The sequence below is a fragment of the Lepisosteus oculatus genome, chromosome 4 (assembly GCF_040954835.1).
Source record: "Lepisosteus oculatus isolate fLepOcu1 chromosome 4, fLepOcu1.hap2, whole genome shotgun sequence".
Classification (NCBI taxonomy): Eukaryota; Metazoa; Chordata; class Actinopteri; order Semionotiformes; family Lepisosteidae; genus Lepisosteus; species Lepisosteus oculatus.
Genome location: NC_090699.1, coordinates 9,469,352 through 9,485,519, shown reverse-complemented (window position 1 = coordinate 9,485,519; position 16,168 = coordinate 9,469,352). Strand labels below are relative to the sequence as shown.

At 43.3% G+C, this 16,168-nt stretch overlaps 1 protein-coding gene and 1 long non-coding RNA gene across 2 annotated transcripts; both read left to right on the top strand.

Moving 5' to 3' along the window:
* Positions 1-238: 238 nt before the first annotated feature.
* LOC138238207 (deleted in malignant brain tumors 1 protein-like) lies at positions 239-10,407 on the top strand. Its single transcript, XM_069188257.1, has 12 exons — positions 239-358; positions 518-640; positions 3,522-3,741; positions 4,138-4,452; positions 5,188-5,499; positions 6,001-6,315; positions 7,053-7,358; positions 7,513-7,584; positions 7,934-8,248; positions 9,095-9,409; positions 9,717-9,860; positions 10,244-10,407. Exons 1-12 carry the CDS (start codon positions 239-241, stop codon positions 10,405-10,407), a joined length of 2,721 nt encoding a protein of 906 aa, XP_069044358.1.
* Positions 10,408-10,469: 62 nt separating this feature from the next.
* LOC138238323 (uncharacterized) lies at positions 10,470-11,929 on the top strand. The gene is made up of 4 exons (XR_011189377.1): positions 10,470-10,564; positions 10,834-10,899; positions 11,188-11,253; positions 11,391-11,929. It is a non-coding gene; the product is annotated as an uncharacterized lncRNA (long non-coding RNA).
* Positions 11,930-16,168: the final 4,239 nt, after the last annotated feature.

Sequence of the window (16,168 nt, the reverse complement as noted above, 5' to 3'; positions counted from 1 at the left end):
CTTATTGCCCAGCCCCTTTGGCTACGTCCTTTCCCAGGTTTCTCTGGGAATCTGCAGCCTCTGTCCGGCGACAGGTTCCCCCCTCACCTTCTGGTACGGGGCTCTGTGGTTGATGCAGAGCACCAGTTGCCTCATGGTCTCATAACTCTGGCTCCACTTGACAGCAAGAGCGAAGGTCCCCGGTCGCTTTTCTGCTTTTGGTGCAGTGTTTGTCCACTGGATCAGGTGCCTCATCGGGATGGAGAGCCACAGCCTTGTATTTGTGGCCGACCGCCTGCTGCAGCACCCAGACGGAAGATGCAGCTCGAGACCTTCCAACACCATCGTCCTGTCCTTCCAGGACACCATGGTCCACATGGTCTCAATACCGTCACTTTCCCTGTAAGGGTCAGCGACTGTTTCTTCCACAGACCCAGCATCGCGTTCACCTCGGTGATCCACTCTGTCCACTTGATGGTCTCGTTGTCCTGGCTCTGGAACGGAACCCCCAGTAACTTAATGGGCTCTGTCCTTCCAGGGTCCGAAGAATTTGACCTTGCTCTTTCAGCATTTGAATATCAAGCACAAGGCCCTGGAGTACCGCTCCATCACATGCAGCGCTCTCTGCAACCCCCTGTCCGAGCTCAGGAACGGCGTCTGTGTACTGGAAGATTTTGAGTACCCTCCCCCCTCCCCCCTCGGTTTTTGCCAGGCCATAGAATTCTGGGTCCTGTCTCACCATCTCCGCCACTGGCTCTGTAAATAGAACATAGAGAAGTGAAAGAAGACACTGTTGTCTGACTCTGGACTCCTGGGGGGATGAGATTTAATTTATAATTAAACTTAATTGAACCTCTTTCAGTTATTTCTCGGAGGAAACCAGGGTATCAGCTTCAACAACATGGCTGGGAAGCTTGTTCCACACTCCCACCATCCTTTGGGTAAAGAAGTACCTTCTAGTCATATTTTACAGTTATAATAGTACAGTACTTCCATTTAGTTTCCACTCCAGTCCTTTGGAGTCCTGCGTTTTAAGTTTGACTGGTCATTTTGAAGAAATCTGGATTGACCATGTCAGTATTTTTGAGGATACTGAATCTTTGTATCAGATACCTCACTAACATTTTTCAGTCCCTTCAGTCTGTCCTTGAAGTCCTCTTCTCTGGACTGATTGCAGAGCATCACTATGTTTTCTTAATTTGCACACATTTTAAATTATACCTAATTAGTGTATTATACATTTTTAACACATCCTGTTTACAGGCGGAGTGGTGGCTCTGTGGCTAAGGATCTGTGCCTGCAACTGGAAGGTTGCTGGTTCAAATCCCACAGCCTGCAGAGGAATCCTGCTCTGTTGGGCCCCTGAGCAAGGCCCTTAACCCTAACTGCTCCAGGGGTGCTGTACAATGGCTGACCCTGTGCTCTGACCCCAAGCTTCTCTCCCTGTCTGTGTCTCCATGGAGAAAAGCTGGGGCATGTGAAAAGATGAATTCCTAATGCAAGAAATTGTATAGGGCTTATAAAGAAACTTTAGCATTGATTTAAATTCCACTCCTTTAACTGTATATCCTAACATTTTGTTTGCATTTCCATCCCTTCCTCACATTGTCTAGACAACACACTGCAAACACCAAGTCTTTTTCAGCAATAGCCTCTTCTAGGTCAATATTTCCCGCTAAGTAATATTACTTTGTTTCTGCTTCCTGCATGTTATACCCTGAACTTATTTACCAATGACAAAAATTAAACCATTAATTACTTCCATGCCAGTCATGATGTGTGTTTTTTCAATTTCTTGTTATAGTGCGTATTTAACGTAGTTATAATTCAAGAACAGTGAGAGCAGGTTTGTTGTTCTTTCTGTGTAAATTTTACTGTGATTTTGGATTATATTTCAAGACAGACTAACAGAGTCAACTTTAAAAACTTTTATATCTTGACCTCCACTGCTACATACTCAAATAGTTTACAGAGGGAGAATTTTAATGTGTACTGTAGTATTTTGGAATATTAACTACAACTCGAACAACAATATCATTCAATTTTTTTTTCTATGCACATGTACTGTATGTTAATTTTACAATTACAACTGTACTGAACCGAATGAAAACTTGGAACTGTAAAATATTCATTTAACATATACGCACAACCCTATATTTTTCCATATTAATCACTGAAATAAGTAAAAAATGTGTAATTATTATTCACTGACAAAATACTTTTTAACCGTAGGCTTTCTACAAATCGATAAGGTGTGCATGGAATTGGAGAAAATGCAGCACTACAGAAATTCCTTGCATTTTTTCTACATTTTCTGACTATTTTCCTCTTCTTCAGGATGTGAGGATCTGCGGCTGGTGGGTTTTGGGAATCGCTGCGATGGAAGAGTGGAGGTTTTTAAGAATGGGCAGTGGGGGACAGTTTGTGCTATAACTTGGCATTCCTCAAACAGTATTTTGGTGTGTAATCTGCTGAAATGCGGAATGTTTGAAAATGACATGTATACCCCAGGAGCATCTGGGCCCATCTGGCTGAGTGGAGTTCAGTGTAACGGAACAGAGGCGAGACTACTAGACTGTCAGTCTGATCCACAGGTTTCACAATCCTGCACTCATGACTATGATGTCAGAATTAAATGTTCAGGTAAGAATCCTTCATTGAGTATTTGCAATTCAATGAAAAAAAAAACATATTTTTTTGGCATAGAATGAATGCATTCAGGATAAATGTTGTAATTCAAATGTTTAACTAAAATGGTTCAGTTCCTCTAGCCTGTCAGTCTAGTTCATTCCCTTTAGTCCTAGTCCATCCTGGTGTTCAAACGTAGTAGGAACTATTCTGAAAAGATGTGCGGCTGTAAATGTTGTCAGATACTGTATGTTTCCTCTTACGATTGAATCAAGTTGGATTGAATGTTTATGCAATATACTAGTTAGTTTTAGGCTAGCATTTAACTTCTTTTCCTCATTAGACTGATCACTTTGAGCAGCCAAAAGTACAAAAGCAGATTAAAAATAAACAATTTAAAATACTGTATGTGGATGCATCATTTGTAAGTCAACAAACAGGAACATCATTGAAAAGGGCTGATTATTTTTGTATCTGTATCTACCACTGTAAGCAGTTGCTAAGTCAATGGAGAGCCTAGCCTGACAGCTCATCTCCCTAATGTGGGCTTCCACACACTCTGAGTGCTGAGGGTTCAATCAGGCCAGCTGAGCCTGTTTCTGTTTCCACTCTTCAATTATCTGGTGGCCATCTTGGCTCAAGGTCAAAACTCTGGGCCAAGATGATGCCATCTATGACATTCCTCACTTAAAGAAGATTGTCTCTGTTCTTCTTCAATTTATATGAGCTTTTGTGTTTTGTTTCTAGTTGACCATTACTAGTACTTTGGATGAATACTTGTATTCCTAGTACACAAACATTCAGTAAAGTTAATGATCTTTGCATTAGAGAACACTGTGCGGCTGTCTGGGGGATCATGTGATGGAAGATTAGAGGTGAATCACAGGGGCACCTGGGGGTCAGCGTGCTCTCAGTCTATGGACTCCAGAGACGCGGACGTGGTCTGTAGAGAACTGGGCTGTGGAGTCTCCAGGGCTGTGCTGGGAGGAGCCTCTTCAGGACAGGGGACTGGGCTCGTCTGGGCAGATGAGATCCAGTGTCGGGGTGATGAGGAGAAACTGGCCCACTGTCCAGTCCTGAAGAGAGAGCAGCACAACTGTACACATGCGGATGACGTCTCCATTGTCTGTTCTGGTAAGAAACTTACAATTTATAGCTTACAAACATGGACATAAATTGCAATTTTAAAGACTGCAGAGGCTGCAAGTTGTAAAGGATGGCGCTGAAAGGAGCAAGCTGTTTCAAGGTTTACTTAAGATTTTCGTCATTTTTGAAGCATTTAATTACTGTAAAGAATTATGTGAACAAATCACCATTTTGTTTGCTGAGTCCCAATTTTGGTTAATTATTTGACTGAAATCTTGATCACATGAATATGAAGTCCTGCAAATAAAAAGTCTAATTACAGTATGATTTTTTCACATGAATATGAAGACCTGCGAAGTATCAATTAATTCAGCATTATCTATGGGAGATACATCTTCTGATCTCTTATCCCACTCACTGCCCTGCTGTATGTCCTGTGTCCAGGCTACACTGACTTCAGGCTGGCCAGCGGTCCTGACCGGTGCTCTGGCAGAGTGGAGATGAAGTTGGGGGCTCAGTGGGGGACAGTCTGCGATCAGGGCTGGGACCTCCGGGACGCCACAGTCCTCTGTCAGCAGCTGAACTGCGGCTATGCTGAAGCAGTCCTGGGCCCGGCCAGATTCGGACAGGGCAATGGCTCCACGTGGACCGATGTGTTCGACTGTGAGGGCACCGAGACTGAGCTAAGACACTGTCCCATCTCTCCATGGGCTCACAGCTCCTGCAGTCACAGCAGAGATGTGGGAGTCGTCTGCTCTGGTGAGTCCTGCTCTCTCCCAGACTGTAACTGGCCATTTGTATTTAAGGTTCCTAAGAAAGAACTTCCACAGCGAGGTAATGTATGAGCTAATCATCAGTTCAATGCTTACTCAGAAAAATGGGACATTGTTTACATTATTAATATTGTAACAGAGACGGCCCTCCACACAGCAGCTCTTTAGCTCAGCTGACAAGACCCTTGTTGAGCAACACCGGAGACCTGGGTTTGTGCCCATGTGGTGGGGCAGGAGGGCCGAGGGCACAAGCCCTAGAACCCGAATCTGTTATAATATACAACAGAACATTATAATGTTGTGCATCCATACTGTGCATTTTGGGTAGTTCAGTTGTATGTCTGTGCTCATTTTATGTTTTATATTCAATTGTTTCTTCTTTCTTATGAATCTGGCAGTGTCCAAATTAGTCCAATATTATTATTAATATGTATGTAATGTATGCTGCTTTCATAATGGCAAATTATTATTACTATTAACTACATTACAAAAATGAACACACTGCTATTAATAATTAATGCATATTTATATTTGGAGAATTATAGGAAGAGAACTGAATACATCATGCATTGTTTCTGAAACAGCTGTGTTAATTCTAAACAGAGCTGATCTCTTGTTAATGTTCTGATTCTGAAGTGATTAAACCTCCCACAGTATTCAGATACGGCTCTTTTTCACTGTTAAACTCCTGTCTGTCTCCTGTACGGTCTGACTCTGCCAGGAGCGGCGGGAGGGGTCAGGCTGGTGGGAGGAGCCGGGCGCTGTGACGGGCGGGTGGAAGTCTTCTCCAGCGGCAAGTGGGGGCGACTGCTGGACTCGTCCTGGACAGACTCTGCCGCCTCGGTGCTCTGCAGACAGCTGGGCTGCGGTTCGGCTCTAGAGACCTCCAGCTCCTCTCGCTACGGGCCGGGCCGCAGTGACGTGTGCTTCTCGGGCGTCTCGTGCTCCGGGAACGAGACTCACCTGGGGAACTGCAGCCGCCCACAGCCGGTCAGCTGTAGCTCCGGGAGTGACGTGGGAGTGCTCTGTGAGAGTGAGTCCGTCTGCAGGACAACACGCCTGCCCGAAACACGCTGCAGCTTAGTGAACGAGACAATGTTTCCATTAAAGGCAAAAAAACTAAATTTATCCTCTTTTATGCAGAAGTTTAAGATTGTATTTGCTAATACACTTATTTTGTGAAGAACATTATATTTTCCTAGTTTTGAAAATACAAAAGACATTAAAGGGGAGTAATTACACAAAAAGTGTTACTTAGATACAGTATTGTTTTTCCTATAAGCAAAATATAAAGAAGCTGAATCATGTTACTTTTGATCCAGTTAATTTACTGACAGTATTAAATACAAATGTGCTATTTTTACAGTTGTAGACTGTTATAAAAAGTCACTTCTGTCTTTGTTTAGAAAGTGAAAGAGGTCTCACGCTGTTCATCCGTCCCAACAGAGATCCTGTCGTTTCCTCTCTGTGTCTCGGTGAAAGAGCTCAAACACACAAGAGTGAGCAGAGTTCCTGCTGTTTTCCTCTCCCACAGAACACGGGCTCCTCCGGCTGTCCGGGGCGGAGAGCCCCTGTGCTGGGCGGCTGGAGGTGTATCACCGGGGCTCCTGGGGGACGGTGTGCGATGACTCCTGGGACCTGGCGGACTCTCAGGTGGTGTGCAGGCAGCTCCAGTGTGGGACGGCCGTCCGCGCCCCAGCGCCAGTGTCCTTCAGCCAGGGCGCCGGACCCATCTGGCTGGACGAGGTGGGCTGTCTGGGGAACGAGTCGTCTCTGTGGGAGTGTCCCTCCAGACCCTGGGGTCAGCACGACTGCGGACACAAGGAGGACGTGACCATAGTGTGCTCAGGTGTGACAGCCACATTCCTCATCAGCAAAGAAATATATTTCATTAATATTAATCTGCCAGGAAAGAAGGACAATTAATGATTACTATGGTCACAAGGAAAAAGTCTCAAGCCATCAGTCCTTTGGTTTTCTGTGTCTCACATCACACTGAAAATATAATTTCCCTATTGCATTTATGATTAGATTAAAAAAGGTTAAGAAATGTTAAAAATGTAAGGTTTAAACTGCAAAAATAAAAAAAATTGTTACAAATATGCCATTCTAACAAAATAAAAAGTGGTTTTTTAATGTTTTTTATGAAAAACATTTTTTTTTCATTTTTCATTAGCCATTTCTTTAATGAAATGGAAAAAGCCTGTATATAGTTTATTTCTCATTTTTAACATAATTTTTGTCTGTTCATCAAGGCTCGTTTAGAGTAACAGATTTTTATCACCAGCTATTGCAGCACCTCTTTACTGTCAGCTGTGATCCCCCAGGTCCAGTGCCTGCTGTCTGTCCCTCTCCCCTGGGCAGCACTGTGGCACAGTGGGTAGGATTCTGGCCCTATAATTGGATGGTTGCGGGTTCATATCACAGGTGCAACACTGATGTACATATGTCTCCTGAATTACTCCAGTTAAGTCCCCAACTGTGTAAATAGGTGCAACTTTTATTTATAGCCTCTCCTAAATTATAAATTATTAGTAATTGCCTGGCAGTGTAGTTAATCACCAATGACTCTGTCTCTCTCCCCAGAGTTCAAGCAGCTGAGGCTGGTGAGCGAGCAGTTGGAGTGCGCTGGGAGAGCTGAGGTCTTCTACAACGGCACCTGGGGGAGCGTCTGTGATAATGGCATGGAGGCTCTCGCAGCTTCACTGATATGTCACCAGCTGAACTGTGGGGGTTTCAGTGAATTTTATACCCCTGACGATGGGTCAGGTCTCAAATGGCTTAAAGATATTCGGTGTAAAAAGTATGACGTGTCTCTGTGGCAGTGCCCCCATTCCCCTTGGGGAGAGAACAGCTGTGATGACAGAGACGTAGCAGGTTTAATTTGCACAGGTAGAGTGTTTTACAGATTTCTTAATACAGTACTTTGTAATGCACCATTGCACTGTGTCTAGAAACTATTTAAAATTATACTTCAGGTTTCTTTTTTCCCTGTGTGTACAGTAATAGAGTGTAACTTACAGATTTATAATTAAATTCTTTACAGGTAAAAGAGCAAAACCAGCCCCCACCACCCCAAGACCTTGTACTGAAGACCCAGATCAGCCCCACTGTCCAGGTAACATCATGGTGATGGGAGACTTCTGTTTCCCTGCTCTTCAGTGTGCTGGGTGGTAGACTTGTAGGGGCCTCAGCCTTTTTTTCCTTATGGAATGTCAGCTTGAAGAGCTTCTTCTTTATGGAGTGGGGGGGTTAGGTAAGGTGGAAAAGGTGGACACCCAAGTATATTTTTTTGTGGGGGTTCTCCTTACAAGTTTTTACTATCAGATGAAGAGGTGTGTTGCATGTCATTCTTGTTAGGTTTTCCCTTACTATGGCTTTCTTGGTTGCAATCTAGTTGACAAGATTTGACTGAGAGCTTTGTATTTATGCCCAGACCTGACTCAGTGTTCCCCTTCTCCCTGCAGAGACAGAGAGGCTGCGGCTCATGGGAGGGGTCAGTAACTGCTCTGGCCGGGTGGAGGTGCTGTACGGGGGCTCCTGGGGGACGGTGTGCGATGACTCCTGGGACCTGCGGGACGCCCAGGTGGTGTGCAGGCAGCTGGGCTGTGGGGAGGCAGTGAGCGCTGGGACAGAGGCCTCCTGGGGGGAGGGGAACGGGACGGTGTGGCTGGACGAGGTGACCTGCAGGGGCAGCGAACTCCACCTGTGGGACTGTGAGCACGCCGCACTGGGGCAGAGCGACTGTCGCCACAAAGAGGATGCAGGAGTGTCCTGTGCCAGTGAGTCTGATTGCACAGCGAGTGCTGTAACTAGGATACATCAGGACTAGAGAAACTAGAGGCTCTTTCCTGATCACATCCAGTAGTAAGACAAGGCATTCCAAAAGTTTTATCAGTGCATCCTTCCTTAAGTATAAGGAATCTAGAAAGTGGTTTTATCCTAGATGTATAACTTGTTGCTTCATTTAAAGACTTGGTATTATTTTTAATTTAATTTAAACTTGAACTCAAATCACGGAATGTTGTACCCCCACAGCTCAAGATGTCTGCTATCCCATCTGTACCTCCCTGTGCTGCACACCCCCACTCATGACACCTGATCATGGGGAGTCTCACAACAATCCACAATATTCTCTTCACTTCTAGTCTTCAGATCAGCACCAGTCTTATATATTATAGTTCAGAGGTTCCCAGTCCTGATGCAGAGACACACAAACACCTGCTGGTTTTCACTGCTGCTGAGCTCTTGACTTAAATCCTTAACTGAACCAAAAACCTACCTGCTTAGAACCTTGGGGATTTTATTTGTTCTCAGTTTGGAGTTTAAAGTTACTTTAGAAATACAGGAATTGAAAGGCAGACCTCCTTCACATTAGGGAAGTGAAAATAAAAACATTCAAATTAAAGCCATTATCAACTGTATTAGTAATTCGGTTATTTAGTTCAGCAGGTGTGGGGATCACCAGGACCAGGACTGAGAACCCCTGCTTTTTGTCAAAAACAGTACTGTGTCTGTCACAAGCTTGAGGTTTTCATTGGTTTTGATTTGTAACGAATCTGCTCCTCACAATCATGGGTGGTATCTGTCTGTAATCTCTTGTTTGTTATGTGATTTGTCACACCCAGAGCCGGAGAGGATAAAACTGTCCGGGGGTCCCAGCGCCTGCTCTGGCCGGGTGGAGGTGCTGTACGGGGGCTCCTGGGGGACGGTGTGCGATGACTCCTGGGACCTGCGGGACGCCCAGGTGGTGTGCAGGCAGCTGGGCTGTGGGGAGGCAGTGAGCGCTGGGACAGAGGCCTCCTGGGGGGAGGGGAACGGGACGGTGTGGCTGGACGAGGTGACCTGCAGGGGCAGCGAACTCCACCTGTGGGACTGTGAGCACGCCGCACTGGGGCAGAGCGACTGCCAGCACAGGAGGAGAGCAGGGGTTCGCTGTGCTGGTGAGTGCAGAGAGAGAGCTAGTGGCATCTTGAATAGATGATTTTCAAACATTTCTGAGCCCTGTTTTCTACAGTTAACAAGTACAATATATCAGGGACCTTAACTTCCAATCATATCTGAACCTCATTGTTATAAAAACACCTCGCAGTTCAGTGGGGTCTGAACCTTCACATATTTTGCTTCATATGGTTTCAAGCTTGACTCAGTGATTCTTTGTGTGACTGACATCTCCTTTGCATCAGATCATCCCACCATAGACAACTTACATAGAAGAAAAACATCAGCCTGTTTCCTCCTCTGTCTCAGATCCTCCAAAGCCCAGACCAGCCCCTCAGGCTCCAGGAGGCCAGTCCTCTCTGTGGACAGTCTGCATCGTCCTGGGAGCTCTGCTGTTCGTGTCTGCAGCCCTGGCCTGTGGGCAGAGACAGAGAAACAGAGCCCTTCAGAAAGGTAAGCTCGGTCTCCCCACTGTCTCTACCAGTCAGACTCTGTATTGTGTTCGACAGCACAGCAGTGCTGATCAGGAGCAGGTCAGTGGTGTCTGATCTCACCTCCACAGTACTGGTCTGGCTCTGATCTGGCAGTGAAGTGAAGAAATGGTGAATGGTGCCTCATTTACAAAGATACACTGGGGAATCACAGTTCCTTTCACTGTGAAATATGTTTTCTTTCACTGTTTAAAAATTGATATTTTTTTCTTTGTTTTAATTTGTCTTTTATTTTTGGTTGTTAAAAATGACAAACTGCCCTCTGCATACTGACAATAATCAGTCAATGAATAATGTTTGTACGAAATCCCGACATTAATGTGCCTGTTCTTCATCTCCAATCAGAGATTGCTCAAAGAGAAATGACCTCCTTACCCTACCAGGATGCTCTGTATGAGGAAATCGACTACAAGCTCTACCAGCAGGGACAGTACAGACAGTTTAGAAAAGGTTTGCTGCCCATCTGCTTCACTACTGTCTTCTTCCTGAAGCTGGTGTCAGTTGTGTAAACATTATTCCTATTAGAGCAGTAGAAGGGGTCTAGTGAGGAGAGGGGTCTCTCAGCAGCTGGAGTGACTGTCCTGTCTGATCTCTGTGCTGTAGGGAGTGATCTCTCTGGAGGGCTGGACTATGATGATGTGGCAGATGAGGACAGTAAAACTCCAGGTAAGACAGTCTTGGGCCTGAAGTGATTGTGATCATTCTACCTGTAGCAGATTTTAGAGTAATGAATTGTGCATAAATAAAAGGATTAAGTCCAGGGGCACCACCTCAAAGTGTCAGGACCATGGGAGCTATTGCAAAGGTATATATTTCACAACGGTGGTAAATTATCGGAACTGGGTATGAATCAAGGTGTTTGAACTCATCGAAGTGAAGGGTGCAGACTTTACTCACTGCTTGCAGATACAATTGACTGAGTCTCTTCTCTCCAGGGAGTCTGTCTGGGGATGATCTGGTTTATGATGATGTGAAGCAGGGTGGAGAGACCTCAGTTCCAGGTAGAGCCACACCTGTTTCTGAGTATTTTAAGCTGTGTGTCTTCTACTGTATATGACTTTAAATGTATGAAACAAACGTCAGTGTGAATTATTTTATTTATCATTGTGGTAAAATAATATTTTTTAATGGCAAGGCATATGGGAATATAAGGTAGATATTGGATATTGTTTTAGTGTATATACTGTATACTATTCTCATCATCTTGTTCTGTAGTGTGTATTCAGTGATATAGTGATGATATACTGTAGGTTTCTCACTAACTCTCCAGGTGACTCTCTTCTCTCCAGGGGGTGTGACTGAGGATGATCTGGACTATGATGATGTCCAGGAGGAAGATGGGGCCTCAGTACCAGGTAGAACCACAGCTGTTTAAGACCTGCAGAACTGATAATGAGAATCACTCTACTTTAACCACAACCATATAACTTGAGCTGAAATACGATTCAAACTCATACTGAAGTGGTGAACTGAGTGTTTCTGTCTCTTGCAGGGAAAACCCTGGCTGGGAGAGTCTCCCCAGAACCTTCACTCCTGGGTGACAATGAATACGATGAGCCCTGTGAGCAGAGCAAGTGACCCCCTGAGCCACAGCAGCACTCCAGACACAGCAGACCTGCAGCATCGTGTTTCATTCAGCTTCCATTCCCTTTAAACAGGCAGTTCAGAACCTCCAGTTTTATGTGTTATATATTATATTCAATCATGCTCTTGTTGAGTGTTATACAGTTTATTAGATGCAGTTATACTCTTGTTGTGTGTTATATATTATATATAGTTACGCTCTTGTTGTGTGTTATACCCAGGGCCAGCTCCAGGCACCAGCAAAGCAAGCACAGGCACATTTCCAGGGGTCGTATTTCGTCCTTCATATTCCTTCTAGAAAAATCTACCAAAACACAAAAGAAATACAGAGAGGTTGCCTGGCATGTTCGGCTCGAAGCTGTTTGAGGCTCTTTGTTGAAAGATAATCTTTTTCAGTACTCCTGTGTAAACATCGTCACTGGTAAAGTTTGGATGATTTTCTTTTCAGCAAAACCTTCACCCAATTGACATTTTCAGAAAATGCATACATACCCTAAGACACTTTTGGATAAAAAGTATTTTTTTAAATATCATTGGGATGAAGGATTTGAAGAAACCATCAAGAAGGCAGCAGCAATAGCAAAGGATTTTGACGCTGAACCGATGTTTGCATCTCAACCATTCATTCATCCGCGAATGTAGAGAAGACAGATTTATTATCAGTCTCCAATGTGATTCTATTCTGGATACAAAAGAAAGGTTTAAAGTTGAATGTTTCCATTGTATTGTGGATGTAGTTATACCTTCCTCAAGAAGATATTTTATCAGGGGCATGCAGCTCATAATTTCAACTTTTTGTATGATATTAAAATATAAAATGCTAGTTTTCTAAAAAGATTTTATAAAGTATTGATGGAGAAGAAATTTATGACAGCTTTATTTAAGCTTTTAAGTCCTAAAATGCCCCCTGTAAAAGTGTAAATTTATAGCAAAAAAAAATATTTTTTCACCCCAAACGTTGCTTTTGTATTACACATTATGTTATCATTACCAGTTTCAGTAAGTTCTGGTGAGAGCAGTTTCTCAAAACTGAAACTAATAAAAACCTATTTGAGATCCACCATGTCTGAAAATTATTTGTCGTGACGAGCATTAATATCAGTGTAAAGTACCATAGCAAAAATACTAGATTTAACCGAGAAATAAAAAAAACCTAGCAAGCATAAACAGTAGAAAAAATCAGTATGTTTGATAATTTCCTTTAATTTTTGAGAAGCTGCCCGAACTGGAAGATAGTAACGCTTTTCTTTGTTACAGTACTGTACATAAATAATAAGTTTAACTGAAAATGTTATACACTAGAAGAAACTGTTTTATTTCAATAAACGTTTTCATTTTTTTTTTAAATTTGAAGCAAACAAATTGCAACGCTCCCACGTGGGTAAGAACCAACAAATAATGAACTGAGGTGGTGGCAGAAACCCTGGAGCCCGGCCTGGTAATACTGTAGCGGTCCTCCATTAACTACCCCTGCACACGGGCGGCGGTGTAAGAAGAGAAGCAGGAGACTGGAACTGCACCTCACTGGTTTATTGCCCTTTTACAAGACAGGGGTGTGCCCGTCCCTCAGGCAAGCAGAGGAGGTAGCCTACAGAGCCAACTGCTCAGCTAGCGGCTTGGCGCAAGATTGAGGGTGAGAGGGAGCGGGGTCCCCTATTCACAGAGGAAGGGGAAAGGGGGAAGTGAGTCTGTTGGAGAAGGCTCCTAGGGCTCAGGTCCTCAGGCTTCAGGGGCAGCTCGTCTCCAGAGCTCTACAATACCGTGATATTTACCATAGCAGCCCGCAGTGAGCTGCATTTAAAGACAAGGGCCTGGGCAGCTCCACAGGGCTGTTCACTTCAACCCCACTGTCAAGACAGACGAAGCTGAGGCTGAAATAATATTTTCTGTTAACTTCAATATTACAGAACAAACTTCAAATTCAGGTTAAATACTGTAATTCCATTTCCTACCACTAGGTGGAGGCTGTGCTTCTCTTTTTAATGGCTGCACCACCTCGGCGCGCCCCTGTAATCTATCTTCAAGGAATGACTCGTGGCCACATTTAGCCCAGTAGTCTCATACAGATGCAGCCATTCAAAGTTCGCGGTACAAACCCGTACTGCACGCAACTAAGCACAAGGCCACCGCGCCGTACCGCGGTGTGACTGGCTGGCCAAAATGACCGACAGGGGCACCCGTGGTGCATTGGTCGGTAGAGAAAAGATGTAATCATTTAATCTTACTGTGCACATTTTAATCCACTTAGTTGAATATTTATATGGAATTTTACAACTTAAGGGAAATTTTAGTAGATGAGCATAAGAAGAATAGGGGCATAACGCATCTGAAGGTCATAAATTATATTAATTTAGGAACATAAACATTATGTAAACTGTATATTGCTGGTATTGGTAGTCTAAAGAAAAAAATACACACCAGTATTCCATTTCTCCCCAAACATTTTAAGCATCAAAGTCTTATATGTGGTTACTTGGGAAACGTTTTTACATGCTCCTTCTGACTATATTACTGTACTGTACGTTTATATAGTTTGTGAAAATTGATAGTTTTAACCTTTTCTGCGAATACGCTCGATATCGGAGTAAACAAAAGCATACTTTTAGAATTGGTTTAATAGGGAATATAATATGGATTCACGTATCTAAATAAATTAGTAACGATATATTATATTAATGTACTGTTGCACAAACAGTAGTATAAGACTTTCTATTGATGTGTGTATGGCTGTTTCAGTGCTTGATATTGTATGTGTCTGTTTCTGTAGCGTGATGGCTTAAGTGACTGACTTATAAGGCTGAGGGTGGGGGTTCACATTCAGCTGTCGCCAGCAGTTCCTTTAACAAATAAACATTTCATTGAAAAACTAAAATAGCAAATATAACTGGCATTATATTGACCTTTTTTATATTTCTAAATATCACGTTAGAAGCTAAGTCATTTATTAATAATAAATAATTTCAAACTGCTACTGATATTATTACTGACAATACATATAATCTACACTATATTGAATTTGTTGGTCTTTCTAAATATCACAAAACATTCAAAGTTAAGTGATTACCATTTCCCAGGAATACTTCCGCTCGTTATCACAGTAAAAGAAACATACTTTTCACTTGTCAAAAGTGATATTTTAACCTCTTCTGCGAATATGCTCGCTATCGGAGTAAACAAAAGCATACTTTTAGAATTTGATTAATAGGGAATATAATACGGAATTGCATTATCTAAAGAGCAGGCTTGCCAGCACGGTGACGTCACCACCTTTCCCTCTGAATAGCTCGTCAAACAGGCAGTGAAAATATTTGTCTGTCTGTCCGTGAGGGGAAGGGGGACTGTCTTTCATTGGAAGGTACGCCTATTCTACCGAGAACGTGGGGGGGGGGGGAGGAAAAGTGCCCGCGGTCTTTTCACTGATAAAAGTGTGTTAATAAAAACTACAGTATGCTTAAGAGTCGATAAACCGGTTATTTATTTTTCGGCACAGCCAGCCAGCTACGCCTGCTAGAGCACCGCAATTCACACTCAACCACATCACAGATCAGGCCCCGTGTGTGAGATATTGCTGCTTGATCTGTGATCTGAGCTTTAATAGAGAGCTTATCTCGATTAATATAACTATTGAGTGGTATTAAATGCAACTTTTTTTGTACAGATCACACTTTTCCAAAGTGTATTTCAAAATAAAAATGATTACAATTGGCATGCCTGTAACTTTTTCACAAAACCCCCTAGAGTTAGGAAAACACTTGCTGTGTGTACAAAGTACATGTGGCTGTTTTCACAGCCTTCAGTGTCGTTTTTAAGCCATTTTTTTAACCACGCTTGAATATTCTTCTGTCCATATCTCTGGATGGGAAACTCAGAAAGCCTTCAAACCAGATGCATTTTAAAGACCACAACTTGTGAAAATTTTCACAGCCTCCACATAAAACTATCAGTGAGCGAATTCTCTTTTTTGTAAACCTCCGGTTTTTCCACCCACGCGTAATTACGCACTAACTGGAACCCGGGGGGACCACATGTTCTCAACGCGAGAAATACTGCTCAATACGGCTTCGTGAGAAAAACCCGTATATCACCATATGAAGCAGAACAGCGCAGCCAGAAATGTCCGAAACATTTTGTTTTTCTCCTCTTTTCAGGATGGAATAAACCTATAACTTGTTCCTTTGCAGACTACGCATGCTGTACGTGGCTACCCGCCTGTATTAAACCTATTTCACTCAGTAGTTTAAACTAAGTGTAAAGTGCTATGAGGTAAAAGTCTCAGAGGGAGCACATCTGCAATAGAAAGCAACCGGTTTGACATGTACAATACAATGTGGCATGTGGAGCATTGCATATACAGTATATCCAACAGTGTGAGCTCATTTGCAAGGCTATTAAGGTTGATTGAGTTACTGTAACAGTCTTGGTGTGGCAAGTTTCTACTGTCCCCTGACTGTCTTGGGTGAAAGGAACCTGTCTTTCATTGGAAGACAATGAACCTATTCTACTCGTATATGAGAATATAATATTAACACACCAAGGGATTGGGCTGAGTTCACATTACAAAAAAAATCCGCGAGCCTGCACTGCAGCGGCCATAGCATAGAGACACATTTTACAGGAAGATACGTAGTGCTTCAGCTGCCCGTGTGTGTTAAACAAGAGAGCGTGGCATTAATTTTTGTCCATGAA